Source organism: Eubalaena glacialis, chromosome 10, assembly GCF_028564815.1.
Source record: "Eubalaena glacialis isolate mEubGla1 chromosome 10, mEubGla1.1.hap2.+ XY, whole genome shotgun sequence".
NCBI lineage: Eukaryota > Metazoa > Chordata > Mammalia > Artiodactyla > Balaenidae > Eubalaena > Eubalaena glacialis.
In genome coordinates this window covers 41,720,412-41,743,780 of record NC_083725.1, presented here as the reverse complement: position 1 = coordinate 41,743,780, position 23,369 = coordinate 41,720,412, and the positions used below count along the sequence as shown (strand labels likewise).

Sequence of the window (23,369 nt, the reverse complement as noted above, 5' to 3'; positions counted from 1 at the left end):
GACTAGGTCTCATCGTTCCTGAAAATTCTACTGTCATGAATAAAATTCATAGCTGTGGGACCCTGGCATGCTTGGTTTTGTACTGCTGTCTCACCAGAGAGGGAGAATGTTTTACACAATTCGACTCCATGACACTCCCTTCCAATCAACACTTAAAACATTTTTTTATTTTTATTTTTAGAGAGCTGCAAACCTCTTCTCTGGTTTTTTGTTCTTACAGTCACTAGGGGGCAGAAGGGCAAGAGGAAGGAGAGATGCAATGGTCTTATCAGACAATACTTAGACAGAGGCAAAGGCCACTATATCCCTCCCTGAAAAGTATCAGTCCTGTCTTTAAAAAATGTTTCTTTCTCTCCATACTCTATCCCCACTCCCCTCTTTCCCCCACAGACAACAATCTGGATATGTTCTATATATATATATGTTTGTTAGCATGTTTCTTGAAAATGCCTTGTTTTGTCTATGTACATATTTAACTTGTGTAGATTCATGTATTGTGTAATTTATACACTGAGTAATATGTATCATTCTATTTCTTTTCCAGGAAGCACAATGTTTTAAAGACTCATCTATGTACATCTGATTCAGTGCTTCTCAGTGCTGTTCATTACTCTATGGCAGGCATCCACCACATTTTACCCATATATTCTCCTCCCAATGGACTCCCAGGTGCCCCCTAACTTCAATCACAATAGCCAAGACTGCAATGAACATCCCTGACATGGCCAGGTCTCACCAGGTACTGCTGCTCTTCAGATGACCTTACCATAGATGGCCTGAATGCCACTGATGTCATCTTGAGGGAGCGAGTAGGTGCTGGGCTCACTGAAAGCGTAGTTGGGATACATCAAGGCACCAGGGTCAGAGGAATGAGCCAGCCCCAAGGAATGGCCAAATTCATGGGCAGCAACAAGAAACAAGTTGTAATCTGAAATGCAAGCATGTGTGGTGAATGGCTCCAAGTAGATTGAAGGGTGGTGGAAATAGGATCTCAAGGAATGCAGCTTCTGAGCCAAAACTGCCTGGAGAAACAGCCTTTCCCATGCCTGCCTTTTTCCTTTTCTCTTCAGGCACCCGAAGAAATGGAGATTGGAAGGAATCAAGGTAAGGGTTATAGGTTAAGATTAGGTGAGTATGAGCTCCTCACCAAATCTTAGAACCAAGAAAGACTGCTGCCTTTATTCCAATTCCCATATTTCATGGGCCTGAGGCTCAGGGAAATGATGGCAGGGTCATCACAGGTCTCATGACTCTCAGAAGCCCTCTCCTCCCATGCACCCACACCTACCCCTCTCCAGTCTCCCAGGCCCACAGCCCCATGAGGAGAGTCTCAGTCTGCCAGGCAGCAAGAGTGGCCTCAGATGCAGAGCTGACTCACTTTGGCTCCCTGACCACTCAGCACCAGCTCTTCCTTGATTCTGAGCTCTCCAGAAAGCTTCAGGAATTTTCCACCAGAAAGAGACAAACGCTGCTTCTTATTGCTTCCTACCCTTATCTTTTAACTTCCATGCACATAGTGCCTTTCATAACTGGGAGCTTAAAAACTTTCAAGGCTTGCACTTCCTGTCAAATAAAGCCCGAGCTCCTTTGCCAAGTCCAAGACTACTCCATTTGGCTCCAGCAGACATTTGAGGACTAGATTTCTGATGTGAATCCTTCACTCCAGCTAGTCTATGTGCCATTTCACAAACACAGTGTGCATTTTCTTACATGTCTACTTAAAAAACAATCATAGTTGTACAGCACTTTCTTATATGCTAGGAATTGTAATAATATTTAATCTTAACAACATTTTTATGAAGAATTGTTAGATTACTTTTACGATAAAGGAACTGAAGCCCAGAGATTTTTGAATACTTTTTTATATTGGCCTTGCAACTAATAAGTGGTAGAGCTGGGGTTGAACCCAAGTATGATGGCAAGACCTGTGTTCTTACCACCATGTTCAACTTCCTGATGATAATTAGCCTTGTAATATTCTACCCATGCTCCAAGACTTTCTTGATCATCGCATCCTTCCATTTTGCATTCGTAAATGCTTTAAAAAACATCTTTGAGTGTCTGGAGTACTGGGCAAGGGGCTCTGGGAGATTTGTCATGGTGCATAGACTAAAAGGAGAGATGTGTGCAAACAAATAGAATGCACAGAATAATGAGGAGGGCAGTTAGAGAAGAAAAAATCAAGGTTGTTGTTATTCTGAGAGGAAGGCTTCATTTCCAGCTGAAAGACAGGATGGGTGTGGCATTTGACGTAGCATGGAAAAGAGGGATTTTGAAAGGTGGGGCTTAGGGTGTGGGGAAAGGCGTTTCAGGAAGAGGAAGCAATGTGAGCAAATGTAGGGCAGTTGGAAAGCACATGGTGTGATCTAGGAACAGTGAATGTGCCATGTGGCTGCTGTGTGTGAAATACGAAGACAAGCCATGAAAGATGAGTTTGGAAGATCTCCAAGAGCTTTCAGTGTCAAGTGAAGGTATGTGGACATATTTGGCCTAGAAAATGTAAACACTGGGCTTTCCAAATGTAAAGATGGGCTTTCCAAGGACAAAACTTCTTAGAGTGCTGGGGAAAATTAGAGGGAGCCGAGATCGGAGGTGAACAGTCCAGGTGGGAATCTGGACCAGTTAATTCCGGTAAGAGGTAATGACCGTCTGAACTAGTGGGGAGGGCAATAGGAATGCAAAGTCGTGAGGAGTGTTTATTATCTTTGGGTACTCACAGCTCCTAGCACAGGGACTTAGGTAGAATAAACACTCAGAACATTTATGTTGAGAAAATGGTGGGAGGAACAGGTCCCAAGCAATGGTAAAAGGCTCCTTTCCTATTATTTTCTAAAAAGTGTTCTGTGGCCTCTTGTTACCCTGTAGCCTTGTAAAGTACCAAATGGTCTGAATATACCTCTCCTTATTCTCAGTTCTTCCCTTCAGGTCGTCTTCTTCTTACTCTGAGTCTTCTCCTGAAAGGGGTAGTTTGCTATATGGAAACATTTCATTGAAAAAGAGCTCCACGAAGATGAAATCACTAGATGAATGAGAGTAACTAGATGGTTGCTCTTTCCTAAATAGGTCAGTTTTCTAAATAAACCAATTATTTCTGAATTTCCAAAAATAGGAATCTTTTTCAAACATCATTAAATTTCACAATATTAAAATATATACCCTAAAGCAGTGGTAAGCAAACTTTTTCTATAAGAGTCCAGATAGTAAATATTTTAGATTTTTATGAGCCGTATGGTCTCTGTGTCAACCACTCAGCTTTGTTATTGTGGTATGAAAGCAGCCATAGATGATACATAAACAAAAGAGTATGTGGCCCTGTTTCAATAAAACTTTATTTATACAAATAGGACCAGGAAGGACTTAGCCATGATCTGTTGTTTTCTGATTCCTGCCTTAGGAAACAAGGTCAGAATTTAGCTTCAGGATTTTTTCTAAACCTAAATTAACTTAGTATCTTGAGGTAGCAAGAATTTTAAATGATCAGTTTGTGTGAGTGTGAAATGTTACAATAACTTGGCTGTGTGTGTGTGTGTGTGTGTGTGTAGGAGGGCAAATTCTAATGTGGAAAAGTTCATTTAGAAGCTGCATGTGGACATCACCTTGGTTAACTTACTTCTGGAGGTTTTGGTCCATGTTTCTTCTGCATCAAAATGAACATCTCCTCCAATACCTGGGCCTGGCTGAAAGGCATGAGCAAGGATTCCATCGGGTCCATCAAATGGAGAATTGTCCCCATGATCTGAAATAAAACGATTTGTATTAGGTACTTGCCAAGTCTCAGTTTAGCCAGGGAAAGCAAAATCGAGCATGACTGCTTTGAGCCTACCTCCTTGGAGAAAGGCAATCTTGATATCTGCTTCTTCCTGTGAGGTCTTGGTGAAGTTCAGGGGTGACGCGAGACTCCAGAGTTTAAAGGCTTTCTCAAGAACTGTTTCCACTTCAGCCTCTGACAAGTCTGGGGTATAGTTAATAATCCTTCAAAATGAGAAGGTGTGTGAAGTGTTCATTATTGTTTAGAACAGCAGTCCATCAGTAGATTGAATTGCTCTAGTTTGGAGTTTGTGCATATGTGATGCGCTACCACTGAAGAGGGTGCAAGGAGGAGGTGCAGGACTTAGGGTTGAAGACAGATGCAGGTTCTGGACCAGTTACTACATGTCTTTAAACTCAGTTTCCTTATTCATAAAATGAGGATAATAAAATGGTACCCCTCTCATAAGGTTGTTGTGGGATTAAATGTATGTAAAGCATTTAGTTCACTACTTGGCAAATAGTAGTATTCAACAAACATTGGGTATCATTATTATTGTTATTATCATCAAGATGCATGAATGGTGGGGCTAGATTCTCTCCAGCAATGATTAAGCCTTTTCGGGTTCTAAAGTGAATTCTTAGAGAGACAGCCTAACATTGCCATAGTCCTCTTTAGATTGATAGAGAAAGAAGACAAAAATGGCAGGCTTTGGATTGAAAAGAACCCATGGGATCTTTACCCTTTCATTCTCATACTCATTCACTAGAATCTAAACTCTATAAGAGCAGGGATATTTATTCATTTGTTTCTCTCTAGTGTATTCCAAATCCTAGAACAGTTCCTGACACATCATAAGAGTTCAGTGAACATGGGCTGAATGAGTGAATTCTGAAACTCTAGATATATTACCTGTAGGTCAGGTCAGTTTGTTTCCACTTGGGGTTTCCTGGGGTTATCATAAAATTGCCAGTATCCGGCACTCCACAGCGAGGCTTTTGCATCATCTCCAAGGTTTCCTCATTTGGCTTCCCTGTTATGTTCAGCCCAAAGAATCGCTGCATTTCTTTAAGCTTCTCAACAATCACACTAGTGCTGTTCTTCCTTTCAGACTGATATCTGTACCTTGGTAATTGGTAGAACTTTTCTAGATAATTCTGGAAAAAGACAAACATATAAGAGATTTGCTGTGAAATTTCCTTCAGTTCTCTGTGCATTTTGCATTCCTTTTTAAGTTATTGCAGAGGTCAAACTAAAACGAATAGCCTGATAGTCACAAAGATAAAAGCACAAATTTTCTGGTCGACTTGGAGAGAACATTGCCTACTGGAAAGAACAGTCCATCCATTCAGTGCTACTGTTAATATTTATGCATAAAAATAGGTATTTCATAAGGGGTGAGTTCCACATCCTCAAGCAAAATGCTAGTACACAGTCAGAAGACTGCCTTCTTATTTTTATTAAAAAAACAAAAAAACAAAACAGCATCAGCATTTATTGACTCCTTGAAGTATTAGTTGCAGCAATGCAGATTCTCTTTTTTAATCCTCTTTTCACTACTGTAGAGAAGGTTTAATCATACACATTAAGACGTGAAGATGCAGAGAAATAAGGAACTTGCCAAGAAGATAATCAGGTCCCAATTCACCAGGTTGCTTCTTAAATGAGAATTAACAGCTTCAAAAGAAGAATTCCAAGCATGTTTTGGGACAACAGCAGCATCACTGTCATTAGCATTTTATCCACCACAGTAACTCTTCGGGAGGAGCCAAAACTCATTAAGAAGTTTCTGAGGGGTGTTAACAAGCCAATTATTAAACTTCTTTCTCTCACCTTAAGCATCCTTAAGTGGCACTTTGCAAGTGACACAGGACAGAGCAATTTTGTGCTCACACAGGCTTTGAGATCAGATAGATTTGGGTTCAAATCTTAGCTCTGCCACAGATTAATTTTGTGTCCTTGGACACATCACTTAGATGACTTCAGATTCACATTTGTCTCTAAAGTGGAAATAATAATCCGCCCTCATAGGATTCTTGTAGGATGAAATGAGACAATGTTTGTGAAATGCTGAGCAGGGCGCTTTGTACAGAGTAAGTACTTAATCACTTCTATTAGCCCAGGGGTTACTGTTATCATTGTAAGAAATATATTTTTTTAAGTGAAAGAAAAAAATCAACAAGAAGGAATGCTTTTCTAAAACTGTCATGCTAAGAAAATTGTGCATGACAAATTTCTGACAGCATTCCCTTGTGTTTCTTTACAAATTTGGCCTGACTTTCATACTGTGAAACAATGGAAAAAAGTTATCAGTTTTGCTTTTACAGTGCTTTCAAGAGTTTATAAACAGCCCCATAACCTGATTTGAGGAAATGTGATTACACTATGAACTGATTTCTAGTTCCTTGTAGTTTCCCATCCTCGCACTCTATGTACACCTGAGATTTTTGGCTGCAAAGACAAGTCCATATAGAAAGCACCAGTCATGTAGTAACTGTGTTGCAGATACACTAGAAGGGAAAATCTTAGGTAAGTGAGAAAGAAAATCATTTCATAATTAAAACCATTCCTTCTAAAAGTTTTCCCCAGCTGCAGCAGCTCGGCAGCAGTATTTTCTGAGGGTTTGAAGATTCCAGCTTGTTTGCATGCCCGGCTTTCAGAGGGCCCAGCTTGGAACTCTCCAAATCATTGAAACCAGATGTTTAACCTCAAACAAATCATTCACATAATCCTTTCAGGCTGCTTTAACTAAAAAGAGAAGAGAACCCAAACAATTTCCTCATCACCAGCAAATCAACCGCCCACCTAATTGATAGTTGAGTTACCTGAACAATTTTTGTAGTTTTCTCTTCTAGGAATTCAGAATGTACTAGAAAGGCCTTGGAAAGCTGCACGTGGAGTAACAACAGAAGTGGAAGCATCTTCAGACTGAACATGGCCTTGTCTTCAAAAACTACCTCTCCTGGCCTTCCTTCTGCCCCTTCTTCTGATGGGTACCCTGAAGTTCAGAGCATCACATGTCACTCACTGCTTTCATTTGGTCCCTTATAAAGCCCTGTCTTAAAACAATTGCCACATCAGGAATGTGAAGCAACATGGGTTAATTACACTCTGACAGTTTTGCAATGTTATAATGTGATCTAGTACCCCCAAATAGGGGAGTCTTTCAATGGAACAAAAGTACAATTTGCTACTCTGTTTTGGGGGTTTTTAGATATTTACTTTTGCAAAATTGTCTGGTCAAGGAAAAGGAATAGGAGACTAATTCTGAAGTTAATGAACAGCAGTTACATTTTCTGGGCATGTCAGATGCTGAGGCTGTATTAATTTATGCAGTAGAATATTGTTTGATTAGTGGTAGGTATCTTGGGACTAAGGAGCCTAACTAGAGAATCTCTGCACTTACCCACCCTTGTTGTAGGTGAGGAACATGTGTGCCTGTGTGCGTCGTGACAAAGCTGGATGTATATAGGGGTCCTAAAGCAGTTTCTGGAGGTTGTGGTTTTGGTGTCAATGTGTTTTCTGCAAGCTGGATTTTCCATGGGAAAGACAAAGAAAGCAATACTGATGGTAATGATAATAATGATCATTTGCTAAATACTTATTATGTCCCAGACTTACATGCTGTATGTATATGACCTCAGTCCATCCTCACAAGACCTTGGGAGGTAGATGCTATTATTATCTGCATTTTGCAGATAAAAAGCAAATCCAGAGAAGTGAGATGGCTTATATAAATCACATGCTAACCTTGTGGAGGAGCCAGGATTCAACAGGAGGGGGTATGTTTAGAGGCTGAGCTGGCAGCTACTACATCAGGCCCTGTTTTCTAGTCTTCCACTCCAGCACCCGGCTGGCCCACAATGTAGCAGTAGCTCCAGGGCTGTAACAACTGGGAGGCCTTGGCTTGTGTTCGTGGAGAAGACAGGGAGAGGGAGCATGAGATTCCTTGTACACTCCCAAGGGAAAAGACCCTGAGAGGACTTTCAGGCAACGTGGCTACGTAGCACCTGTATTGATCAGAGGCCCTTGGGCCTGCTTTCAAATCATGTCACCTGGTCCCACTTATTCTGACTCTATGTGCATGTAGATTGTTACCATACACAGTCTTTGTATATATTCATTTACATATATTTATATATACAGTTGACCCTTAACAAGGGGGAGGGTTAGGGGTGCTGACCCTCTGTGCAACCAAAAATTTGCATATAGTTTATAGTCAGCCCTGTGTATACTCAGTTCCTCTGTATCCACGATTCCACATCGGCAGATTCAACAATGCTGATCGTGTAGTACTGTAGTATTTACTATTGAGAAAAATCCAGGTATAAGTAGACCCATGCAGTTCAAACCTATGTTGTTCAAGCGCCAACTGTATTCTGTAAGGGCAGGTATTCCTGTGCATAAATGTCAACATGTATGATGTATAACATGTGTTAATATATTATTTGAGATGCTATGGTAGGTGGTTCAGTTCCCTTCTGAAGTCTCCTAGGAGCTTTTTAAACAATCCAAAGAAATATGTCTTGGGTTAGAACCTATCCAGATAGCAGACAAATGTTTATGATGTAGATTCTTACATTCACTCAAGAAACATTTCCTGACACCTACTGTATGCCAGGTGCTGTGATGGGTACTAGATTATTGGAGATAAGTTAATAGTGGTTCAGATGAAATACTGTGGGAGTCTGGAAGAAAGTGCAATGATCGGGTTAGGTAGAATCAGGGAAGGCTTCATGAGGGATGTAGCATTTGAACTTGTCCTCAAAGGAAAAGTAGAATGTGGATGTGCAGAGATTTGGGGATCTATTCCTTGTCCTTACGTGCTAGTTTTTTCCAATTGGTTCAAGCAGTTCCAAGGTCATGATCATGTTAACCCTCCCTGGGTACACAACTTAGTCATGATGTGGCTTCCTCTGCATTAGATCTTTAGTGAAAAAACCTTTTCTTCCTAAATGAGAATGCCTTAACATTGGTCTACCCTATGTTGAGTTATTTTGATTCACTGCCTTGTTTATAAGGTTTAAAAATGTACTTTCTCCTGAACATAATGGGAAGCAATTTAGACAAGAATCCCAAACTTTGGTAAACTCAGTTCTCTAGTGTTTGTGTAAATGTTGTGTTAAAAACCAGAATTCCTGGATTTGGATCCCCGATGACAGGTCCAGCTCCAGTAGAGTGGTGGAGAAAGCCACACCTGTTTTCAGGGTCTCCGCCTTCTGCTTTCTGAATTCTTTCTCTACACCTGACCTCCCCTCACCTCCACAGTGTCTGCATCTCCTTTCTTCTGGTGCCTGGAACCCAGAGTTCTCTCAGGCTCTCTCTCCTCTGAAAACCTGCTTCTGGGAAAAGACCAGCTATCAGTCATTTCCACTTTAGTGTGCACTTAGGGGCCATTTGCCTTTTAAGCCAACTTCTTACTAGAAAAAAAAAAAAAAAGACAAACGAGCTAACATTTTTTTTTTTAATGAAGTCTTTGTTCCCCATAATATGAATTTCAGAGCAAGTAAAAAAGACGGTGGAAATTTAGTTTTGGACAGAGACAATGAATGACAATGGAGGACCATTCTGTCTCCATAATGCCACCCCCTGTAGAGAGCAACCTTGTCTGATCATCCAATGTGCTGTTCCACAGCAGAGGTAGCAACATGTAATTTTACAGCTTAGTTTTGCTTTTTCAGCCCAACAAGAAGGAACTGATTGCATAGATATTGTTGGTTTTCTCTTTAGTTTAAAAAAAAGAAAAAAGGAGAAGAATGTGTCTAGCTAGCTGGGATGGGCATAGGCAGCAGGGAAAGCTACCTGGAGGTGCTCCTGTATGCCTGAATCTTGAAAGCTGAGTGGGAGTTTGCCAATGGGGAATGTGAGCGGTAGAGGAAACAGCACACACTAAGTACAGAAGTTTACCCAGTGACGCAGGTGGACCTTTGATTCATTCACAGACAAAATGTCTTCTGCATCAAGCAGTTTTGAACTGTGATGATCAGGTTGGACGTCTCTACCCCCTGATCAAATGAACAGATAATTGGGGTCAGTTGTGGTGAAGGTAAAGAGCATCAGATGTGAAATTATACTAACTGGGTTCGAATTGTAGTTCTGCCACTTCCTACTTATGTAACTTTTAGCAAATCATCTAAGTTCTTTTGAGCCTCAACTTCCACATCTATAAAACTGGGACATTAACATCTCCCTCGTATGGCCTCAGGAGGATTGGATGAGACAGTGTATGTGGGAGCTCCGTGTAAACCCTCCTGTGCCCTCTTCCCTGTATTGTGAGTGTGATGAAGTTATGGCCATGGTCGTTCTTATGTCCATTCTATAAGTGGAGTTAGCAATGTTGAAAAGCTCCTCTTTTCCAGAAAGAGAAGTGCTTCAAGGTTAAGCCACTGAGTGATGAAGTAACTTCCATACAGCTTCCTTCAACATCCAGAGCTCAGGGCAGCCAGGGAACATATGTGTGTAAGTTACACACCCTTCACACAGAGTATAAATGGTTAAGTTAAAAATCACACAAGCCATCATGTACTAAACACTGCACTAAACTGGCAGTCTTTCCCGTCAAGTGAGGGAATGTGTGTAGTGTCTTCACTCTTAGGACTCAGCCTTAGATGTTGGCTATATATTATCTCCCTTAAGGTTCATAATAATGCAAGGAAGAAGGGGTTATTATTCTCATTTTAAAGATAAGGAAACTGAGGTCCAGAGATCTGATTCCAACATACCTTTCCATTTATCTTTCCTGGTAATCTCCCCTTTGTCTTCTCAGTGAGGAAAAATTCAAAATAAGGCAATGGTTCTCAGTCTTGGCTCTACATCAGAGTCTGTATTAAAAATACAGTTAAGTGTGGGACTTCCCTGGTGGTCCAGTGGCTAAGACTCTGAGCTCCCAATGCAGGGGGCCTTGGTTCAATCCCTGGTTTGGGAACTTGATCCCGCATGCATGCTTGCAACTAAATATCCCGCATACGGCAAGGAAGAACCCGTGTGCCGCAACTAAGACTGGGCTCAGCCAAATAAATAAATAAATATTAAAAAAAAAATACAGAGAAGTGGGCTCCACTCCAGCCCCTGAGTCCGAATCTCTGGGGTGGGGCACAGGCATATATAATTTTAGGGAGCATCCCAAGTGATTCTGAGAATGAGTTAAGAACCCCGTTGTAAGAGAGTATAGAGAACATAGGCAAGAGCGTGAACATCCACACCTTAAGGGTTCAAGAGAAGGCACAATCACACTCATTGAAGAGATCAGCAGAGACTTCATGGAGGGAGTGGCCTTGAGATAAATTTCAAACAATGGACTGAATTTTGGCATTGATATTGAGGTAATGAGGGTGGAATTAGAAGAAACAAAGAGCCAAGGCAGAGACATGAGAGACTTAGTATTCTGAGACGCAATTTCAATGTGTGTGTATGTGTGTTCGGAGTGGGGGTGGGGGTTGCCACAAATCTGACAAGCTATTCTTGGACACCAGCAGGGTTTCTGAGAATTCAACTCAGTCCTGACACTACCTGGAGAGAATATCTGATTCCACAGGTTATGGGTTCAGTTCTACAAGACTCTCCCCCACCCCACCACTTCAGACGCCAGTCAGAAGCCCAAGTTATCACCTGTACTTCTGACCAACTGGCGATAAATCAGGAGTTCCCACGGCCTTCTCCTTGGGTTTGATTAATTTTCTAGAACAGCTCACTGAACTCAGTAAAACATTTTAGTTAGTAAACCACTTGTTTATTATAAAAGGATATAACTCACAATTAGCCCAATGGAAGAGATGAACAGGGCAAGGTATGTGGGGAGGGGCACTCATTTCCACATGGCCACCAACCTGGAAGCTCTCCAAACTCTGTCCTTTTGGGTTTTTATGGAGCTTCATTGCATAGGCACGATTGATTAAGTCATTGGCCATTGGCAACTGACTCAACCTCCAACTCTCCTCCCCCGTCCCTCTCCCCAGAGGTCGGTGGGTCATGCTGAGAGTTCCAACATTTAATCACATGGTTGTATCTTTTAGTGACCAGCATCCATTCTTAGGTGTTTTCCAAAAGTCACCTCATTAACAAAAGACACCTTTATCACTCTCAACACTTAGGAAATCCCATGGGTTTTGTGAGCTATGACTCAGAAACTGTGGCTCTGAATGACCAAATATATATTTCTTATAAATCACAATATCACAGAAACCTTGGTTTATATGTGGAGACTAACAAGGTACTGAGGTTGTAAGGATAGAATATATAAAGAGAAGCAGGTTGGAAAGGTAGGCTGGAACCAGACGGTGGAAGGGCAGGGACTGAACATCAAAAAGATCAATAAAAAGCAGTCATTGTTGGTTTCTGGGCCTAGTGATGATCTGAACTGAGTTAATAAAGCTAACCTGGTCACAGTGCCTAGGACAGACTAGGGTGGGGAGGAGAACAATTAAAGGGTGGGATAAAAGTTGTAGTGAAAGGACCTGGCCCTGGGGGTGGCCACAGGTCTTCCTACAAGAAGAGGAGAGACATCTCTCTTTGTTCAAGGATGGGTGGTGAAGAAATGAGGTTGAGGAAGACAGGTGGGAACCTGGGTCACCACACCCTTCATCTCCGGGGCAACCATTCACATCACAGACATACACTGGGGAATCTTCCCTGGATAATATCTATTGTCTGGATAACATAAGAGCTGTTGTCTTGAGGATGGCAGGTGGGAGCCAGGTCAGGGCTTGAGCCTGAAGGAATTGGAGGTGACTTACAAAAGCTGTGGTAGTAAATTCAGCTGGCAGGTGAGGCCAGTAAAGCCTGGCTGAGCAGTGATGGCCCAGGCCTATGAGAGGGTGGCTACAGTTGGCAACAAGGATCCAATCCCTACCTTGTTTATTAGCTTCAAACATTTCCATTTACCACCCCCCCCCCCTTTTCAACTCCCCTCCCAACTGGAGGGTGTTGAGGATAAGACAAAAAGGAGAAAAAAAATGACCCAGCGATAGTCAATAACTGTACACATACCCGTTTGACAGAGACCCATGAGAACAGACCACGACATGATAGGCATTTCCATTCCAAGCTGCTCTGTTTCTGGTGGGAGAAAACTGCTGACTGAATTTGCCCAAATTCTCTTCCCTCCTCAAGCAGTCCAGCTCTGTGGCTGGGATGTCTCGTTTTTCGTTTCTCCTGAGGTGTGTGTTTCCTGAATCTTCTCCACTCTCGGTTATTTAGCCTCATGCCTGCCTTGCTATACCAAGAGATACTACCTCCTACCATAGGCAAATTACCTCAGTTTCTGTCACAAAAATCTGATTTCCCTCATCCCAGACTCCTGATAACTGCCCTTCCTTTTGTCCACGGATCTCTCTTTGTATTTCTACACCAGAGCCTGTTCTCCTTAAACCTTCTCCCCACTCTTTTTCTTTTCCCTCATTGACGCCTTCCCCTCTGTCTGCAAATGCCGTCAGGGCAAAACAAAACAAAACACACCAATGGCCTTCTCATCACCACCGTCCTCGCACTCTTCCCCTCACACTCAGATTCTTGGAGGCCTCGTCCAGTGCTTCCTCACATGGCACCCCTGCTCCTTGTCCCCTCCTGGCCCAGCCTCCCCCCTGCTTGGCACCACTGGAGTCGAGAACTCATCTGAATAAACTCTGTCTCACATCTTTATGGACCCCACTTGATACTGTTCTCCCTTGTCTTGATCAATGGTTCTCAACTTTTTAAACCTGGAATATCAGAAAGACACCACATAGGACTTTTGGTGACTGGCTATCTACATACTGCTGTGTATTAGTTTCCTATGGGTGTGTAACAAATTACCATAAATTTAGTGGCTTAAAACAAGGCAAATGTATTCTCTTACAGTTGTATAGTCTGAAGTCTGATATGGGTCTCACTGGGCTAAAATCTAGGTGTCAGCATGGTTTTGTTTTCTTCTGGAGGCTCCAGGGGAGAACTGGATTCCTTGCTGCTTTCAGCCCCTAAAGGCTGCCTGGGTGCCTCAGTTGTGGCCTCCTTCCTCCGTCTTCAAAGCCAGAATGAGTGCTTCTCTTTAACCCTTCTTCTGTCATCACATCGTTCCCTGACCACAGCTGGGAAAGGTTCTCTGGTAATTAGATTGGACCCACATGAATACTCTCCCCAGTTCAAGGTCTTTAACCTTAGTCACACTTGTAAAGTCTCATTTGCCATGTAAATTAGCATATTCACAGATGTCCAGGGATTTGAGTGTGGACATCTTTGAGGCTGTCGCTGTACTTACCACAGGCAATAATTTTCAGTGGGAAGAGATGGGGGTGGCCAGTAAATGTGTGGAGTGACTGCACAGAGAAGGGCACCTGAGAATCTGTGGGTCTGCATGTGGTTCGAAAGTCCTTTAGGAGATCATGCCCTATAATCCCAGGATGACCCACACCACCCTGGTCCCCATTTTGACTTTCAATGTGCGTACTTGCTAAACACCCATTATAAATCAGTGGCTGTAGTAAGTGCCTTTGCAAGATCACTTTCATGTAAATCTCTTAAGTATGGGTTTTTAAAGCAATACAAAAATCGAGGATCAGAGAGGTTAAGTGAAGTACCCAAGGTCACATGGCTAGCAGGTGTGTAATGTAAGTGGATTTGGGAATTCAGTTTTTGTTTCATAATTTCAACTCCAAACTCTTTCCATTAAAGCTCAACAAAGTGAGACCCTGGAGGTCACCTTTTACCTTAGTAGCTTCTTTAGTTCAAATGTTACACTAAGGTCCCCATAGGAATATTCCGACCCTTCCTTCCTCCAAATTCTGCAAGTGTGGTTGCCTAGCACATGAGGACAGAACTTCAGAGGAGCCTGAACTGAAGTCCCAGGGCCCTCACAGGCAGCTAGTTTATCTTTTGTATGTGGAGTGGAAGTCTGGAGACCTGGGTTTGACCACTTTCTACCATTTACTTGACCTTGGACAAGTTCCTTTGTCTCTGTGCCTCAATTTCACATCTCTGATTGGCCGCTTACAGCTGTGGAACCTTGAACGACTCAACTTCACATCCGTAAGCCTCAGTTTCCTCCTGTAAAATGGTGGCAATAGCACCTACACAGTATGAATGTTGTGACGATTAAATATAGATTTGCATGGAAAGTGTCTGCACATAGTGCAAAATAATAGATAAGAGTTCTCTGACAACTGAATAGGAAAGTATCTCACAGGATAGCCATGGGTTCTAAGGAGGTAATAGATGAAAAGCAGACTATAAACCACAAAGGGCTATTCAAAAGATTTATTTTATTTTAAAAGTATTCTAGTAATACAGGAATATGCTGTTAAAAAAAAGAAAACAATTTCCAACACGCAGAAGTATGAAAAGTAAATGTGAAGTTCCCCAAACCCCCCACCTGACTCCACTCCCCTCCTCTGGAGGTGACCACTGTTAACATTTTGATGTCTACATCCAGACATTTTTCTATGCCTTAATGCTAAAGATTAAAGATTGTTATTAAATATAGAAGAATTTTCCAGGACTACAGTGTGTCCCGAGTGTAAAATGTCAGATTCTCCAAGGCTAGGCTGGTGCAGAGTAGTAAACAAGGCCTAAATCAAGTCATGGAAGAGACGGGTCACCCTTAGCCAAGCTAGTGGTGGTCATGCCCATGTAAAACCACTAGAGGGAGCCCAGAGTCCATCTGGGCAGTGAGCTGTTTGATCAGGTCAGTAGTCTGAAATAGAAACGTGAACACAGATGGCCGTTATCTCATTTAGGGAGGGTTTGAACAAGGCAGGTTAGTTGGAGAACTGAGCATTGGAGACTCAGCCAAGGTTCATTAAAATGCATAGTTGGCTGTAGGTGAGAATACAGAATGAGAAACTCCACAGAGTGGCCACACACTCCCTAAGCACACAATTTTGTACTCCATTAACAGAAGAGCATCTTAATGTCATGTTGTGGGTAGCAGTTTTAGAAGGTCACTGATAGGGCCATCTATGGTCACACAGTGGCTGTCATACATGTCACAATTTGCTTTGGGCAATTTGCACAATTTGCTGGTAGAAGAAAATATTTTAAGTCTGTCAAATAATGGTTGAAGACTTGATGACTACCTACCATCAACAGGAATGAGGTACAGAAGAACCTGCAAGAAAATTGATATCCGTGCAGCGAAGAGAAGGAAGCATGGAAATGATTTCTTTCATGTTTCTGTTCCACTGCTACCTTGGTCTGAACCACCATCATTTCTTGCCAGGACAATAGGCCTTCTTGTTTCTATTCTGGCTACTCTACAATGTATGCTCAACACAGCAGTGAGCATACATTGCTTTGCTCAAAATGCTGCAAGAGGTCCCAATTTTGATTTTACCCAGAGTGAAAATGAAAGTCCTTCAATGGATTACAAGGACCTTTCTGATCTGGCCCATCTCTTACCTCAATTCCTACTCTTGGCTTCCCTTGCTCTGCCAGAGCCTCATCAGCTACTTGCTTTTCCTTGACTCCATCATGCATGTTCTATCTTAGGGTCCTTGCCTTGACTGTTCCCTCTACTTGAACACTCTTCCTCAGGTTTTCACATGGCTAGGTCCTGCTCTCCTTTAAGTCTTCTCTTAAAGGACAACTTGCCAATAAATCCCAACCTGACTATTCTAATTAATCAGTGACTCAGTTGACTCCCCCTCCCCAGCATTCTTCATTCTCCTCTTCCTGTGAACTTTTTCTTATTCCCACATGACATGTGTCATCTTCCTATATACTTTAAAAAATTATATTGACTACTTAGTATCTGTTTTCCTTGAACCCCACGAAAACAGCTCTCATTGTTTTGTTTACTGAGGTATCCAAAATGCCTAAAATAGACCATCCACATAGTAGGTGATGAGTAAGTACTTTTTCAGTTAATACATACATAGGGACTACTTAATATCATGATATTTACTATGTGAAGAATTCAGGCTATAAAAAAGTAGGCACAATATATTTTCATATTTATAAAGAAAAACATAAGCATTAAAATACCAGAAGTTAATAGCCCAAAATATTAACAGTGCTTATCATTGGGTGGTAAGATTACAGATGATTTGTGTTCTATTTTTGGAATATTTAGTATTTTTCAAGTTTTCTTTCCTTTTCCTTTCTCCCGTTTCCTTTCCTTCCTTTTCTTTCTCTTCCCTTCTCCTCCCTTTTCCATTTCCCTTCTTTTTTCTTTTTTTTTTTTTAACTCAAATTTTGTTACACATAGCCCTCAGTTCATGACACATTATCCTCATTAGTCTATAAAGACTCCTTTTATTATTTTTCTCACCATTCTTCTCTTTACCATCCACAGCTCAAATACCCTCTGCTGCCTCAAAGTATTTAATATATTTCCTTCTAGTTTTCCTACCAAATGTTCATTTAACTCTGCATATATTGTTGAAAAATATAGTGTTGTTTTGTACGTGGATCTTATTATTTTTTTTAAGTGGCACTGTTCTTTATATTTCATTCTGTTTCTTACATTTTCGATAAACACTTCATCTTTGAGGTCAGTCCATGCTGCTCTAAAGTTACCTTAGTGTACTGCTTCTCACTGCTGCATAGTATTCCGATAATACAGATAGATAGATAGATAGATAGATAGATAGATAGATAGATAGATAGATAGATATAGATAGCTCACATCCTATTTGTCAGTCACTAAACAAAGGCCACCCAGGTTGCTACTACCTCCCTGCTGTCAAATAGTTCTTTAATAGTCATCCACTTGTAAGTCTCCTATGGACCATGGTCAGAATTTATACCCAGGAGTGGAATTGCTGGGATTAGAGCTTAGGCATTCTTACAATACTAGCAGATATTGCTTCACAATGGTTGTACCAATGAACATTCATATCAGCTGTAAATGAATGTTTATTTTCTCCATCTATTTCCCAGCACTTAATATTATCAGAATTTCTAATTTCTGCCATTTTTGATGGATATAAATTTGTATCTTGTTACATTAGTATTTCCCTGATTGAAAAGTAGGACTGAGAGATATCTTGGGTCACAAATCAAGCCTTGGTAAATTTAAGAAAATTGAAATTGTATCAAGTATCTTTTCTGACCACAGTGCTATGAGACTAGATATCAATTACAGGAAAAAATCTGTAAAAAATACAAACACATGGAGGCTAATCAATACATTACTTAATAACCAACAGATCACTGAGGAAATCAAAAAAAACCTAGACACAAATGACAATGAAAACACAATGACCCAAAACCTATGGGATGCAGCAAAAGCAGTTCTAAGAGGGAAGGTTATAGCAGTACAATCCTACCTCAAGAAACAGGAAACAACACAAATAAACAACCTAACCTTACACCTAAAGCAATTAGAGAAAGAAGAACAAAAAAACCCAAAAGTTAGCAGAAAGAAAGCAAGAAATCATAAAGATCAGATCAGAAAAAAATGAAAAAATAGTGAAGGAAACAATAGCAAAAACCAATAAAACTAAAAGCTGGTTGTTTGAAAGATAAACAAAATTGATAAACCATTAGCCAGACTCATCAAGAGAAAAAGGGAGAAGACTCAAATCAATAGAATTAGAAATGAAAACAGAGAAGTAACAACTGACACTGCAGAAATACAAAGGGTCATGAGAGATTACTACAAGCAACTCTATGCCAATAAAATGGACAAACTGGAAGAAATGGACAAATTCTTAGAAGAGCACAACCTGCCGAGACTGAACCAGGAAGAAATAGAAAATATAAACAGACCAATCACAAGCACTTAAATTGAGACAGTGATTAAAAATCTTCCAACAAACAAAAGCCCAGGACCAGATGGCTTCACAGGTGAATCCTATCAAACATTTAGAGAAGAGCTAACACCTATCCTTCTCAAAATCTTCCAAAATATAGCAGAGGAAGGAACACTCCCAAACTCATTCTATGAGGCCACCATCACCCTGATACCAAAACCAGACAAAGATGTCACAAAGAAAGAAAACTACAGGCCAATATCACTGATGAACATAGATGCAAAAATCCTCAACAAAATACTAGCAAACAGAATCCAGCAACACATTAAAAGGATCATACACCATGATCAAGTGGGTTTTATCCCAGGAATGCAAGGATTCTTCAATACACACATATCAATTAATGTGATACACCATGTTAACAAACTGAAGAATAAAAACCATATGATCATCTCAGTAGATGCAGAAAAAGCTTTCAACAAAATTCAAAACCAATTTATGATAAAAATCCTCCAGAAAGTAGGCATAGAGGGAACTTAACCTCAACATAATAAAGGTCATATATGACAAACCCACAGCCAACATCATTCTCAATGGTGAAAAACTGAAACCATTTCCACTAAGATCAGGAACAAGAGAAGATTGTCCACTCTCACCACTATTATTCAGCATAGTTTTGGAAGTTTTAGCCACAGCAATCAGAGAAGAAAAAGAAATAAAAGGAATCCATATCAGAAAAAAAGAAGTAAAATTGTCACTGTTTGCAGATGACATGATACTATACATAGAGAATACTAAAGATGCTACCAGAAAACTACTAGAGCTAATCAATGAATCTGGTAAAGTAGCAGGATACAAAATTAATGCACAGAAATCTCTTGCATCCCTATACACTAAGGAAGAAAAAACTGAAAGAGAAATTAAGGAAACACTCCCATTTACCACTGCAACACAAACAAGAAAATACCTAGGAATAAACCTACGTAAGGAGACAAAAGACCTGTATGCAGAAAACTATAAGAAACTGATGAAAGAAATTAAAGATGATACAAACAGATGGAGAGATATACCATGTTCACGGATTGGAAGAATCAACATTGTGAAAATGACTATACAACCCAAAGCAATCTACAGATTCAGTGCAATCCCTGTCAAACTACCAATGGCATTTTTCACAGAACAAGAACAAAAAATTTCACAATTTGTATGGAAACACAAAATACCCCGAATAGCCAAAGCAATCTTGAGAAAGAAAAACGGAGCTAGAGGAATCAGGCTCCCTGATTTCAGACTACACTACAAAGCTACAGTAATCAAGACAGTATGGTACTGGCACAAAAACAGAAATATAGATCAATGGAGCAGGATAGAAAGCCCAGAGATAAACCCACGCACCTATGGTCAACTTATCTTTGATATAGGAGGCAAGAATATACAATGGAGAAAAGACAGCCTCTTCAAGAAGTGGTGCTAGGAAAACTGTACAGCTGCATGTAAAAGAATGAAATTAGAACACTCCTTAACACCATACACCAAAAATAAACTCAAAATGGATTAAAGACCTAAGTGTAAGGCCAGACACTATCAAACTCTTAGAGGAAAACATAGGCAGAACATTCTATGACATACATCACAGCAAGATCCTTTTTGACCCACCTCCTAGAGAAATGGAAATAAAAACAAACAAACAAACAAAAAAAAAACAAATGGGACCTAATGAAACTTAAAAGCTTTTGCACAGCAAAGGAAACCATAAACAAGATGAAAAGACTACCCTCAGAATGGGAGAAAATATTTACCAATGAAGCAACTGACAAAGGATTAATCTCCAAAATTTACAAGCAGCTCATGCAGCTCAATATCAAAAAACAAGAAACCCAGTCCAAAAATGGGCAGAAGACATAAACAGACATTTCTCCAAAGAAGATATACAGATTGCCAACAAACACATGAAAGGATGCTCAACATCGCTAATCATTAGAGAAATGCAAATCAAAACTACAATGACATATCACTTCACACCAGTCAGAATGACCATCATCAAAATATCTACAAACAATAAATGCTGGAGAGGGTGTGGAGAAAAGGGAATCCTCGTGCACTGTTGGTGGGAATGTAAATTGATACAGCCACTATGGAGAACAGTATAGAGGTTCCTTAAAAAACTAAAAATAGAACTACCATATGACCTAGCAATCCCACTACTGGGCATATACCCTGAGAAAACCATAATTCAAAAAGAGTCATGTACCAAAATGTTCATTGCAGCTCTATTTTCAATACCCAGGACATGGAAGCAACCTAAGTGTCCATCATCAGATGAATGGATAAAGAAGATGTGGCACATATATGCAGTGGAATATTACTCAGCCATAAAAAGAAATGAAATTGAGTTATTTATATTGAGGTGTATGGGCCTAGAGTCTATCGTACAGAGTGAAGTAAGTCAGAAAGAGTAAAATAAATGCCATATGCTACCACATATATATGGAATCCAAAAAAAATAAAAATGGTTCTGAAAAACCTAGGACCAGGACAGGAATAAAGATGCAGATGTAGAGAATGGACTTGAGGACACAGGGAGGGGGAAGGGTAAGCTGGGATGAAGTGAGAGAATGGCATGGACATATATACAGTACCAAACATAAAATAGATAGCTAGTGGGAAGCAGCCACATAGCACAGGGAGATCAGCTTGGTGCTTAGTGACCACCTAGAGGGGTGGGATAGGGAGGGTGGGAAGGAGATGCAAGAGGGAAGAGATATGGGGGTATATGTATATGTATAGCTGATTCACTTTGTTGTGAAGCAGAAACTAACACACCAATATAAAGCAATTATACTCCAAAAAAATGTTAATAAAAAAGGAAAAGAAAAGTTGGATTGAATATCTCTTCATATGCTCTTGGTTCCCTAAGTTTCTCCTCTTGTTAATTGCTAGCTTATTTCCTTCACTTGTATTTCTATTGAATTACTTATCTTTTTCACATTGAATTGGAGGAATTTCCTGTATGGACCACATATTAATCCTTCTTTAGTTTCATATGTTGCAAATATATTCTCTATCTTTCCATTTTTCCTTGCCTTTGTTTTTGATGTCCCTCATTTAATATAATTTTTGAATTTTGATGTAGTCAAACTTATCAATTTACCTCTTATAGTTTATGCTTTTTTTGGTGTTGTTTGAGATATTCTTCTCCATCTTAAGGTAATAAAATATTCTATTGCTTTTTTCACTTATTTTTTATAGTTTTTAACTTTGAGATCTTAAATCCATTCAGTTTAATTTTGTATGTGGTTTATACCAAAGAGGATAGGTTAAATTATTCTGTGATTATAAGCTCTGAATTCTTTAATGTTTCTTAAAGCAACAAAAGTTTACTTCTTGCTCATGCTATGCATCCATCCTGGTTGGACAGAGGGACTCTTCTTATGGTAGTAACCTGGTTTCCCGGATTTCCGGAGGAGCCATAGTTTTGAATTCTATCAGTTGTTATGTTGGATGGAAAAAGACGTCTGAAGGGTTCTGTGCAGGCAATTAAATGTTCCAGCCCAGAGGAGCCACATGTCACCAACACTCACAATTCACTATCTGGAACTAGTCATGTGGCCCCACCCACTGCAAGTAGGCCAGGAAGTGTAATACTTCCATGTGTCCAGTAGGTGGAGAGCTGGAAATATGGGGTTGACCAAAACGTTCGGGAAACCTGAATGAACATTTTGGTCAACCCAATACATGGTGAAGAGTATTAATCATGAACACTGAACGGGAGAAAGAGTCCACCTTTATTTTTTCCATATAGTATACCAATTTTCTCCAAACATTATTTACTATTCATTCTTTTCCTTCTAACTTGTGCTGCCTCCTCTATCATGCCAAGGATATGTTTCTTGACTCATATTTGGTTCCATTAGCTTCTATCTGTGCTCCTGTATTAGTTTTATAATGGTTTTGTGAGATGTCAGTGTCTGGTGGGACTCTTTCTTTCTTTATGCTTTGTCAAAATTCTTAGCTCTTTGTGTGTATTTATTCCTTCATAAAAACTTCACAATCAGTTTTTTTGTTTTCCAAATAATACTGTTTGGATTGAATTGAAGTTTCATTACATTTATAAATTAATTTGGGGAAAGGATCATCTTTAAAGTATTTCATCTTTAGGTCATTCATTCATGAATATGGTATTCAGTTTTTCTTATATATCTCTAATAGCTCTTAAAATTTTAGTTATTAAGTTAAGGTCTATTTTTGCTAGATTATTTCCTAGATAAATCATAGATTTTACTGTAGCCATTAGTGTTTTATTTTCTATATTTTACCTACTTTTTATTGTGAGTATACAGGAATATAAATGTTTATGATATGTTAATGTTATATTTGGAAATATTAAAATTTCTCTTCTGTCTAAAGAGTTTTGATTCTTTTGGGTTTTTCTACGTAAATGATCTAATTATCTGAAAATAATGGTAATTTGGACTCTTCCCTTTTAACCTCTATATCCATTATTATTTTTCTTGTCAATTTTTGGCCAGAGTTCCAGGACTATGTTGAACAAATATCAGTGATAGTAGGCATCCTTCTCTTATTCCCAGTATTAATAGGAAAGTGACTAAAGTTTCCCCACATGTGCCATATGGTGATAGTAGAATAAAGCAGTTTTGTTTTCTTATCATTTTTGTGTTCACTAGAGTAGCACTTTTACTCTCCTTCAAGAGCTTTTCTTTTGCATTCACAACTTGGCTAAACTTTTGGCACAAAAGGCCTAGCTTTTGGCCTAAGTCAGCTTTTGATATGCCTTCTTCACTAAGCTGAATCATTTCTAGCTTTCTATTTGAAGTGAGAGACGTGCAACTTGAACACTTAGAGGCCATTGTAGGGTTATTAACTGGACTAATTTCAATATTGTTGTGTCTAAGGGAATAGAGAGGCCCGAGAAGAAGGGGAGATGGGGAACAGCTGGT

The 23,369-nt window shown here is 40.0% G+C and overlaps 1 protein-coding gene across 2 annotated transcripts in view; it reads right to left on the bottom strand.

Moving 5' to 3' along the window:
• Window positions 1–23,369, bottom strand: part of MMP8 (matrix metallopeptidase 8) — a 30,085-nt gene that overhangs the window by 3,542 nt on the left and 3,174 nt on the right. The window contains exons 1-5 of one of the 2 annotated variants that reach the window (XM_061202635.1): window positions 6,574–6,733; window positions 4,661–4,905; window positions 3,824–3,972; window positions 3,611–3,736; window positions 767–928 (exon numbers count right to left, since the gene is read on the bottom strand). In XM_061202635.1, coding sequence (XP_061058618.1) covers window positions 767–928; window positions 3,611–3,736; window positions 3,824–3,972; window positions 4,661–4,905; window positions 6,574–6,684 — 793 coding nt within the window. In that variant the 5' untranslated portion in view covers window positions 6,685–6,733. Of the gene's footprint in view, window positions 1–766; window positions 929–3,610; window positions 3,737–3,823; window positions 3,973–4,660; window positions 4,910–6,573; window positions 6,734–23,369 lie in introns of those variants that run through there. The other variant, XM_061202636.1, reaches the window with a different exon arrangement.